This window comes from Physeter macrocephalus, chromosome 7, assembly GCF_002837175.3.
Source record: "Physeter macrocephalus isolate SW-GA chromosome 7, ASM283717v5, whole genome shotgun sequence".
Classification (NCBI taxonomy): domain Eukaryota; kingdom Metazoa; phylum Chordata; class Mammalia; order Artiodactyla; family Physeteridae; genus Physeter; species Physeter macrocephalus.
In genome coordinates, this window is record NC_041220.1 from 144,694,438 (window position 1) to 144,706,132 (window position 11,695).

General features: G+C 43.7%; 1 protein-coding gene across 3 annotated transcripts in view; it reads left to right on the forward strand.

Moving 5' to 3' along the window:
- The window catches only part of NELFA (negative elongation factor complex member A), a 27,775-nt gene that overhangs the window by 2,254 nt on the left and 13,826 nt on the right, over window positions 1-11,695 (forward strand). Inside the window, exon 2 of one of the 3 annotated variants that reach the window (XM_028492445.2) lies at window positions 8,673-8,755. The exons of the other annotated variants lie outside the window; for them this stretch is intronic. Coding sequence (XP_028348246.1) covers window positions 8,714-8,755 — 42 coding nt within the window. The 5' untranslated portion in view covers window positions 8,673-8,713. The remainder of the gene's footprint in view (window positions 1-8,672; window positions 8,756-11,695) is intronic. 3 annotated transcript variants of the gene reach the window in all.

The following is an 11,695-nucleotide window of genomic DNA, read 5'->3' on the forward strand; positions in this document are numbered from 1 at the left end:
CAACAGTGAGAGGCCCGCGTACCGCAAAAAAAAAAAAAAAAAAAAAAAAAAAAAAAAAAAAAAGCCATTTTTGTCCGAAGCCATGTTGGGATCGAAGCCTGGCCACAGTGCTTGCCCTTGAAGAGGTCTCAGTAATTAAGGATCTTAAGGGAAGTGAGAGAATGCAGGAACAAAGGAAAAGCAGTTAAGAAATGGTAGTTCAACGATAAAGCAGAGTCCTAATTCTTCCTCCAGGGATGTACGTAACAATCTGATACACATCTTTTGAGTTCTGCAAGAACTAAGACCCCCACCCAGGTAGAGGATGGAATGATGATATTGACCCATGTGACTTCAGTCAACTAAAGCTTGGACTCTGTCAACCACCAAAGCCCCCTCATGAATATGCATGTACCCTTAGCTTAAAACTTCCGCACTTTTGGCGTTGGGGAGACACAGCTTTGGGAAAGATCCTGCTGTTCCCCTTACTGGCTGCAAGGAATACATCCTTCTTTTTGGCTTGGTTGTGTCTTTTGGCTCAACACTCATCAAGAGGTGAACCCAGTTTTTGGGTAACAGTGGTAGTAGATGTGAACATGAACGAATATTGAATTTTATCAAATGTTTATAATATCTATTGACATAGTTTGCCACATTTACAGAATAGCATTGTGTTTTTTGTTTTTGTTTTTGGCTGCCTTGGGCCTTCTGTCTAGTTGCGGCGAGTAGGGACTGCTCTTTGTTGCAGTGCGCGGGCTTCTCATTGTGGTGGCTTCTCTTGTTGCAGAGCACAGGCTCTAGGCACGCGGGCTTCAGTAGTTGTGGCTCGCGAGCTCTAGAGCACTGGTGCAGTAGTTGTGGCGCACAGGCTTAGTTGCTCCGCGACACATGGGATCTTCCCGGACCAGGGATGGAGCCCGTGTCCCCTGCATTGGCAGGCAGATTCTTAACCACTGCACCACCAGGGAGGTCCCAGAATAGCACTAGCTGTTAACCAACCTGGCATTCCTAACTTGGTCATTTTATATGTGGGATTATGTTGTCCTGATACTTCGTGTAGGAATTTTGTATCTGTGTTCATGGGTGAGATTAACCTAATTTTACTTTCCCAGACTGTCTTTGTCAGATATTGGTGTTGAAGTTATGCTACCCTTATAAAAGGAGTGGTAATGTATCTTCTATTTTCCTCTTCTTTGGAAAGTTTGTTTAACAATGGAATTATTTCTTTCTAAATGTTTGGTAGAACTTAGTAATAAAGCCATCTAGGGGACCTGGATTTTCTTTGTGGGAAGATATTTGAGTATTGATGCTTGGTTTTATGTTCTTCGTAAGTAAAATTTTCTGGATATTATATATTTTCTAGTGATTTGGCAGTTTCTATTAAAACTTCAAATGTATTAGCATAAAGTAGATAATGATATTGTCTTATCTTTTTTAAAAAAAAAATGTTTATTTATTTATTTATTTAGGCTGTGCTGGGTCTTAGTTGTGGCTTGTGGACTCTTAGTTGCGGCATGCATGTGGGATCTAGTTCCTTGACCAGGGATTGAACCCGGGCCCCCTGCATTGGGAGTGCAGAGTCTTACCCACTGGACCACCAGGGAGGTCCCACAGGTTATTTTATTTATTTATTTGGTTGCACTGGGAGTTAAGTTGCAGCATTTGGGCTCCTTAGTTGTGGCATGCGAACTCTTAGTTACGGCATGCATGTGGGATCTAGTTCTCTGACCAGGGATCAAAACCAGGCCCCCTGCATTGGGAGCGCAGAGTCTTATCCACTGCGCCACCAGTGAAGTCCTGGTTATTTTCTAATCACTGCATCCTACGAGTTTTGATAGTGTTTTCATTACCAAGTCACAATATTTTGTAATTTCTATGATGATTTCCTCACTGACCCCTTTGTAATTTAGAAATGTTTCTTAATTTCCATACATTGGAGGGAGGGAGGTTTTAGTTATGTTTTTACTAGTGATTTCTAGCTGGGTTGAGTGCTTGTCATCGAATATAGTCTATATTATTCAGTCATTTGAAATTTAAGATTTGCTTAATGGTGAAATATATGGTCAGTTTTTGTAAGCATTGCAAGTGAGTTTCAGAAGCATTTTATGGTCTAGTTTTGTGATCCATTGCCCAGTATATGTTCATTTGGTCAAATTTGTTTAATCGTGTTGTACAGGTCTACTGTATTCTTACTGATTTAAAAAAATTTATCAGTTAATGAGGGAGTATGTTTATCTCTATTATGATTATGGATTTGTCTAGTCCTTATAGTTTTATCAACTTTTGCTTTCTACATTTTAAGGTTATGTTATTAGGTGCATACAAGTTTAGAATTGTTATTGTTGCCTTGTGAACTGAACCATGGATCTTTATATAGCAGTCTCTATAGCTGGTAATGTTTTGTCTATTTTTTTTTTAAATTCAACTTTGCATTTATTACCGAGATTTTATTTCACTGATCCTTATGCAGAAAGAGTGCTTTTTATTTATTTATTTATTTATTTATGGCTGTGTTGGGTCTTCGTTTCTGTGCGAGGGCTTCCTCTAGTTGTGGCAAGCGGGGGCCACTCTTCATCGCGATGCACGGGCCTCTCACTATCGCGGCCTGTCTTGTTGTGGAGCACAGGCTCCAGACGCACAGGCTCAGTAATTGTGGCTCACGGGCCCAGTTGCCCCGCGACATGTGGGATCTTCTCAGACCAGGGCGCGAACCCGCGTCCCCTGCATTGGCAGGCAGACTCCCAACCACTGCGCCACCAGGGAAGCCCCTGTTTTGTCTAATTTTGTCCAGCATTGATATAGGTATACCAGCTTTCTTTCATTGATTTTTTTAAATATATAGTTTGTTCTTGAATTTTGTCTGTATTACAAGAAATTATAGTGAAGAACTTGCTTAGCTAGGTTGAAAATGAACTAGGCCATTCTGGATACTTTAGTTTTCTGAAAGGCATTTTTATTATATATTCAGTGTTAAAAAACAAAACAAAACAAAAAAAACTTTCCAGAACATCCCAATTCACTTAGCTATTTTAATTATCTTTCTTTAGTTATTTAAGGGTCTGATACCTTAGGGGATAACATTCTGAAGATTAAGCTTTTTTACATAGGACCATAGGTACAGGGGGACTGGATGGCTGGGCTGTGTGTGTTCTGCACTGGATTAGCCAGGGTTCTCCAGAGAAACAGAACAGATAGGACGCATGTGCACCTTATGTATACCTATATATAACATATGGGGGCGCGGGGAGAGATACTGGTTTTTATTGAAAGGAATTGGCTCACAAAAGCCTCCTGAAAAGTCCCAGGAGCTGCAGCCAGAAAGTTTGAGACCCAGGAGAGCTAAAGTGTAGTTCCAGTCTAAAGAGCCAGCAGGTCGGAGACCCAAGAAGAGCCAGTATTTCATGCAAGTCTCAAGACTGGAAAAGACCAAAGTCTCAGCTCAGCAGTCAGGCAGAAGGAGTTCCATCTTTCTCTGCCTTTTTGTTCTGCTGGTGGGTCTGCAGTTGGGGTAGTGAGGGACAGCCACATTAGGGAGGGCGGTCTGTGCAATTCAGGTGTTAATCTCATCCAGAAACATCCTCACAGACACACCAAGAATAACTTTTGACCCCTTGGCCGGGACATGTAAAAGTAAACATCGTACACAGTGTCTGCTACAACTTGTGTTTCTTAATGAAATCTCGAAACCAGTTCACTTGTTTTGTGATGTATCTGTTTCTCTTAAAAGCTAAGTCAGCAACAGTTCTTAACTAATAAGTAGGAGGGAAGAGGAAAAGAGATTTTAATGGTCCAGTATTTTAGTTTATTCAGTGAGGGGTACAGAAGTGATTTAGGGCCCCTGCTCTCAAAGAATTTAGAATTTGGTCCAGGAAGTAAGAATGATGTCAGGAGGCAATGTACATGAGGTGTTTTGCTAACTACAGAGTGTCGTAAAGTGTAAATACTGACTTCATAATGTTTTAGCTATAGTTGAAAGGGCTTTGAGAAAACTGTAAATGCTGCTACTGATAAAACCAGTGAGCCTTCTTGTCCGAGTCCTTAACATGGCCACCAAAGGAAGTTTTAGGGAGAGTTTTAGGGCTGCCTGAGGTAACTCTTTAATATGTAAAATTATCCAACTCCTGAGACTGCTGTGGGAAGCCTAGAGATTCCAGTGATCAGAGACTGGGGTAGCTACATATTTATCTCCTGGGGTAACAGATCAGGCCGGCTGCCAAGTGAGTAAGAAACAGTATTTCCCCAAGGACATGTCACAGCTGTGAATTGTCACAGCATGCCCTTTAATAACTATGGCTGCCTTATTCACTGAGAAACTCTGTTGTCTAAAAATCACAGACTTGGACTTCCCTGGTGGCGCAGTGGTTAAGAATCGGCCTGCCAACGCGGGGGACACGGGTTCGAGCCCTGGTCCGGGAAGATCCCACATGCTGCGGAGCAGTTGGGCCCGTGTGCCACAACTACTGAGCCTGCGCTCTAGAACCCATGAGCCACAACTACTGAGCCCACGTGCCACAACTACTGAAGCCCATGCGCCTAGAGCCTGTGCTCTGCAACAAGAGAAGCCACCCCTCACCACGACTAGAGAAAGCCCGCGCACAGCAACAAAGGCCCAACGCAGCCAAAAATAAATAAATAAAATAAATAAATTTCTTAAAAAATGAAAATCACAGACTCCCGGAAACTACTGTTTAAAGTCATATCAGTAAGAGTGAAACATCCCACTTTTGCTTGGAGAATCTAAGACACTTTGACACAAAGAAGCAGCCTCAGTTTCCAGCCCAGGTGCAGGGGCTCGGATAAGGAGTGTGTGAGCATGACACCCACGCCTCTCACTGTTGTTGTTTCTAAGGAAACTGGACCCAGGTCCACCTGACAGTTCTGACACTGACCTTTTACACACAGACTCGCCACTTCACTGGAATTTTACCTAAGCTCCACCGTCCCCCAGAGTCAGGTACCTCGGTCATTTCCTTCCTGTGGTCAGGTGCGCACGGTGCCTCTGGTGTGGACTCTGTGGTCCAGCGAGTCAGTGACTTGACGTCAGGCCATAGGTTTGCCCCTGAGGGCCTCGGGCCCGTTGGCCCAGGACAGCGGCTTCGCTCTGGAGTTCTGCAGTTTCCTAGGGTGTGTTTTGGTGAGGAAATTTTTTTAAATTTATCCTACAGAGTTTGTTGGGCTTCTTGAAATTGTGATTATCTTTCATCTGTTAATTCTTAACAATTTCCTCTATAGACCTTGCCTTGGTCCTAGTTTCTGTTCCCGTTCTCTGAATCTCCAGTCAGGTGTGTGGGAGACTTCCCTCTGTTTTCTGTGCAGCCTCTTTGGTATTTTCAAACCATTTTTTTTCCTGCCTATTATGGTCTGGGTAGCATCGGACTTATTCCTTCTCTTCTTACTCTGTTGTTAAACTTATTTACTGATTTCCCTTCACAGTCTCTTCTGTTTAACTTCTCTGTTTTATTCCCACATCCTACTCCACTTTCCCCATAGGTAGCAACTTTCCCTGTTCTGTTCTATTACGTGTTTTTTTGTGAGTGTTCTTTAAAAATGTGTATTGTTTTTAGGGACTTTTTAAAATTTGAAGTATAATTGACATAAACATATTGAAAGTGTACAGTGTGACATGTGCACACCTGTAAAACCATTACAATGAAGGTAACATTCTCCTCCTGCCTCTTTGTGACCCTCGTGTTCCTCTCCCTGTGCTGAGTAATCACTGATCTACTTTGTGTCCATAGCTTCGTCGGCATTCCCTGGAATGTTATATTGATAGTGCTTTTGGTCTGGCTTTCACTCAGCATCCTTATCTTGAAGTTCACGCTTGTGTTCTGTGTATTAGTAGCTCGGAACTTTTCCTGCTGAGTAGTGTCCCTCTGAATGGACGTGTTTACATGTATGGACGGCTCCTCGTGTGGACTGTGGCCATTTCTCTAGAGGAAAGGCCTGGGAGAGGACGGCCAGGTCCCCTGATAGGAAGCTGCCAAACTGCTTTCCATGGTGCTTGTATCATTTCCATATCCCAAGAGGAGTGTGAAGGTCGCGGTGGCTTTTTGTAATGCACACATTCTAGTCGGTTTCAGTGTACGTTTCCATGGTGACCAGCGGTGTTGGGCCTCCCTGGTAAAGTGTTTGCTCAAACTGGGGTGTGGGGGGGTGCGTGTATTTTTAATTGTTGCAAGTTCTGTTGTCCTCCATATCTCGGTTCTTGTAACAAGATGTGATTTTAATATCCACTTGTGTTGCTGTTCATCTGACCCTAGGGCTGCAAACTGAGGCGGGACTTGTTCTCTGTACAGCCTGTAAACTAAGAACGTTTTGAGCGTCATTAAAGGGTTGGCGAAAAAAGATGAGACAGAGCTGCGTAGCCCCCAGGGCCTGAAATAGTCAGTCTCTGGCCCTTTACAGAAAAGTGTGCCAGCTCCTGACCGGCTCAGCTGCACCCCGACTGTTGCCACCCGCGCGCACGCCACCCTCCAGCACTGATAGCAGGCTGCCCCCAGCTCAGCCACAGCGATCATGCGTGACGCAAAGCTCCTTTCCCGTGGGTTGCTGTGAACATTTACTTGGAATCTGTGCCCAGGGGTGGGATTGTCGGGTCATAGAAGGTATTTGCCTAAGTGGTGGCGTTGAGGTGCCCACAGCCCCGCGTGCAGTGCCTGCGGGCACCTGTGCCATCTCCCTCCGCCCCAGCACTTGGCCTTGTCCACGTTTCTGCTCTTGCAAATCATTGGTTGGGAAGTGCTGCCGTGTGTTCATTTGGGTTCTTCCGGTTCGTTTGGGGTGCCGGCGGCTGGGTTTCTTGCCCATCGAGGACACCTGCCCGTGTTTTATCGGGGTTGCCATCCTCTTGTTGGTTTGCGGGGGCCCTTTGTATCTTTCAATGTTAAACACTGCTGGTTTTGAACATTACGGATCGCATCTGCCTGCTAAATTTTCCATTTGCTCATCACCTTTCATTTTAATGCACAGTAATACGTTTTTTGGCTCATGGTTTGTGTTTTGAAGTTTTGTTTAAGAAGTCATTAAATGTGCTTCTTGTGTTTCTCTTCACTTTGTAGCTCTCCTGTTCAGAGATCCATCTCTAATGCCTCAGTACTACACCTCATTTGTGTGGTTGGATGGGGAGAAGGTGTTATTTTTCTCTCTTCTGAGCCCAGGGTTCCCAGCCATGAGCTGAAATGCAAGCCAGCTCTCCTTTTCTTGTGGTGCCACGTGTGTCTGTGTGTGTGATGTTCCAGCAGCCCATGCCAGTCCGCCCTCTTGGCAAGAACTGGAAGCCCCTCACTTAACTCTGCATCTGTCTCCCCCCAGAGACCCATAAAAGCTTATTACCATGAGAGCGCTGAAGGCAGGATTCTCACTGATGATTTTATTTAATCTAAAGGCTGAGGCTGCCGTAACAAAAATACCGTAAACTTGGTGATTTACATAATAGACATTTATTTGCTTAAAATTCTGGATGATGGAAAGAAAGCCCACGATGAACTGTTCGCCTGAGCTGGCTGATTCAGTTTCATGTGAGGGCCGTCTTCCTGGCTTGCAGATGGCAGCCTTCTGGCTGTGTGCTCAGCCGTGGCTGAGTGAGCCCTGCCCTGGGGGCTCTGTTATAAGGGCACTAATCCCATTCATCAAGGCCCAGCCCTCACACCTAGTCACCTCCCAACGATTAGGGTTTCAGCATATGAACTTGAGGGGGGACACAAACATTCAGCTCATAACAGTGGTCTTTTTTGTCTTTAACCCCCTTTTTTTCTCCTCAAACGTTTTTGTAAAATATTGTCCAGTTGCCTCGTGGTAGTTGTATTAGTTTGCAGTAAAGTACCACAGAGTAGATGTCTTAGAACGACGAAAGTGTGTTGTCTCACAGCTCTGAGTGGCCAGAAGTCAAATCCATGCCTCTCTCCGAACTTCTGGTGGCCTCAGGTGTCCTTTGGCTGGTAGGGGCATTGCTCTAGCCCGCGACTGGCGTCTCCGCAGGAGCCTTCACGTCGTCTTCCCTCTGTGTGTGCATCTCTGTCCAGATGTCCCCTTTTTTGTGTGTGTGTGTGTGTGTGTGTGTGTTTTTTTTGTTTGCGGTACGCGGGCCTCTCACCGTTGTGGCCTCTCCCGTTGCGGAGCACAGGCTCCGGACGCGCAGGCCCAGCGGCCGTGGCTCACGGGCCCAGCCGCTCCGCGGCACGTGGGATCCTCCCGGACCGGGGCACGAACCCGCGTCCCCTGCATCGGCAGGCGGGCTCTCAACCACTGCGCCACCAGGGAAGCCCCAGATGTCCCCTTTTTGTAAGGATGCCAGTTGTGTTGGACTACGACCCATCTGAATGACCTCATTTTAACTCGGTGTCCTCCGAAAAGGCCCTGTCTCCAAATAAGGTCAGATTCTGAGGTCCTGGGGTTAGGACTCCAGCCAGTCTTCTTGAAGGGGCACAGTTCAACCTATAGCAGTAGGTTTTTGTGAACACAAGTGAGTTCTCAGTTTCTTTAGTGCTCACCTGTGAGCTTTTTTGAGGCCAGGTCCTGTGTCTTGTGTGTCTCTGTATCCCTAATACCCCACTTTGCCTGGCCCTTAGTGGAGGGGGCCCCCGTGTCTGTAGGATGGATGAGTTATAGAGAGTCACACTAATTGCAATTCCGTCTTGGTGATGCTTCCATACCAGTGCCCACGCTGTAGCTGCATTCTTTTTCCTGCCTCACAGGACCTACTTTATCTACTTGGTCTCCCGTCCCGTTGGTGGACATGCAGCTGTTTCCTGTGTTTTGCTGCAGTGAATTCTCTCAGGTGTGTAAGGTAACTAGAGGATAAATTCTTCTTCTTTTTTTTCTTTTGTAGTTTTAATTTATTTTTATTGAAATATATTGATAATTGACTTAACAGTGTTGTGTTTCAGGTATACAACAAAGTGATTCGGTTACACATACACACATACATACATATTCTTTTTCAGATTCTTTTCCCTTATAGGTTATTACAAAATATTGAGTATAGTTTCCTGTGCTATACAGTAGGTCCTTGTTGGTTATCTCTTTTATATATAGTAGTGTGTATATTTTAATCCCAAACTCCTAATTTATTTCTCCCTCCCCTGCTTTGGTAACCATAAGTTTGTTTTCTATGTCTGTGGGTCTATTTCTGTTTTGTGTGTAAGTTCATTTGTATCATTTTTCTTAGATTTCACAAATAAATAATATCATAATATTTGTCTTTTTTTGACTTCACTTAGTATGATAATCTCTGGGTCCATCCATGGCATTATTTCATTGTTTTTATCTCTGAGCAGTATTCCATTGTATATATGTACCACATCTTCTTTATACATTCCTCTGTTGATGGACATTTAGGTTGCTTCCATGTCCTGGCTTTTGTAAGTAGTGCTGCGGTGAACATTGGGGTGTGTGTACCTTTTAGAATTAGAGTTTTCTCCTTATATGTGCCCAGGAGTGGGATTGTAGGATCATATGGTAGCTCTATTTTTAGTTTTTTGTGGAACCTCCATACTGTTCTCCACAGTGGCTGCACCAGTTTACATTCCCACCAACAGTGTAGTAGGGTTCCCTTTTCTCCACACCCTCTCCAGCATTTATTGCTTGTAGACTTTTTGATGATGGCCATTCTGACCAGTGTGAGGTGATACCTCATTGTACTTTTGATTTGCATTTCTCTAATAATTACCGATGTTGAGCATCTTTTCATGTGCCTTTGGGCCATTTGTATGTCTTCTTTGAAGAAATGTCTGTTTAGATCTTCTACCTATTTTTTGATGGGGTTTTTTTTAATATTGAGTTTTATGAGCTGTTTGTATATTTTGGAGATTAATCCCTTGTTGGTTGCATCGTTTAGAAATATTTTCTCCATTTTGTAGGTTGTCTTTTTGTTCATGGTTCCTTTATTTTTGTTTTTGTTTCCATTACTCTAGGAGATGGATCCAAAAATATATTGCTGTGATATATGTCAAAAAGTGTTCTGCCTATGTTTTCCTCTAAGAGTTTTATGGTATCGGGTCTTACATTTAGGTCTCTAATCCAGAAGATAAATTCTTGGAAGTGCCAATTGCTCAGGCAAAAAGCACATAGGCCATAAATTGTGATGAGTATCACTAAAATAAAGTTAGTAGAGGGAATTCCCTGGCAGTCCAGTGGTTAGGACTCCATGCTTTCACTGCCGAGGGCATGGGTTCGATCGATCCTGGGTCGGGGAACTAAGATCCTGCAAGCTGCACGGTGCAGCCAAAAATTTAAAAGAATAAATAAAATAAACTTAGTAGAGGTTATGCCCATTTAAGTTCTTGTCAGTGTGTGGTCGCCTGCTCCCTGGGAGGTGTTCTCGCCCCCGCCCGACGCTGTTCCGAGTGCTGAACCCCAGGAGGACCGCGAGCCACTGCTGCTCACGCGCTCCCAGGCTGTCCTGGGCGGGAATGGGGACCGACTCGGGGTTTGGCCTGAGATGGTTGGACTCGGGAGCGTGTGCCACAGAGCCCTTCGCCATCATGCCCGTCCTCCCCGGCGGGCCAGCAGGGGCCACCCCGCTCTGCCCTGCCCATCCCTGAAGTGGGAATTGTATCTCCTCCTACGTTTATTTTGCATTTCTCTTACGGTGAATGAGGCTGAGCATCCTTTGCATTTTTTAAAGTTTTAAATCATTTTTCTAATGGTAAACTTTTCGAAAATTGACATGTAAGATCAGTCTCTATATATGTGTGTTTGTTCTTTATCTATATAGACATCTGTAGAATATACACACTCATACATATGTGTGCATTTTTTTTTAACTGCCTGTGATAGGAGTTGCAAAGTACTTTTTTCACCCAGTTTGCCATTTCTCTTGATTTAATATATGGGATTTGGAGCTTTTTGGTGGTTTTCCATGGGAAAAATACTTAAGTAGTAAAATTCAAATTCATGTCTTTTATGGCTTCTTGGTTTAGAATCATAACTACAGAGGACTTCTTCCTTAGCAGTCATACAAAAGAAAGACTTCTGTGGTTTCTTCTTGTGCTTTTACAGTCTCATTTCTCAAATTGAAATCTGATCCATTTGAAGTTTATCTGGGAATAAAGTGAGAGGTAAGGAACGTATTTAATCATGTGGCATTTGTAATTTTAATATCTGGTAAAATTGATCTTTCTCTTGTTACCTTAAAAAAGTTATTTTTTCTTATTTTTGTTTATTGCTTTTCTCATAAGAAGTTTAGAATCAGATTGTCCAGTTCTGTGAAGAAAATATTTCTGCAACTTGAGTGGGGTCACCCTAGACTTACAGATTACTGAGGGAAAGTGTCTGTCTTTATGGTATTGAAAGCACCATACACCTTGTCATCCGTTCAAGCATTTTGGGGGGCTCCTCGTCATTGTAATGCATTCTTAGAGATTTAATGACGTCTTAAGTCTATTTTGAGGTATGGTCTTTTTATTGATTTTGTTACCTCTTGTTGTCTTGCTGTGTCTTGAACTCATTTCTCTGCTTCATGTCCTTATTTTAGAGAGTTTAAAAAATTCATGGCGCTATACCTGGTCATAAACATCGTGTGCTCGGTAGAAGCATGTCTAGCAGATATTGGTGTTTTCTGTCCTGTCCTCTTTCCGTCTGACTCTTGGTTCCTTGTCTGCTGGTTCCTCCACTACTGTGACTCCTCTGGACTGAAGCACATGCTTCCTGGCCCAGCATTTTTTTTTTTTTTTTTTTTTTTTTTTTTTTTTTCGGTGCGCGGGCCTCTCACTGTTGT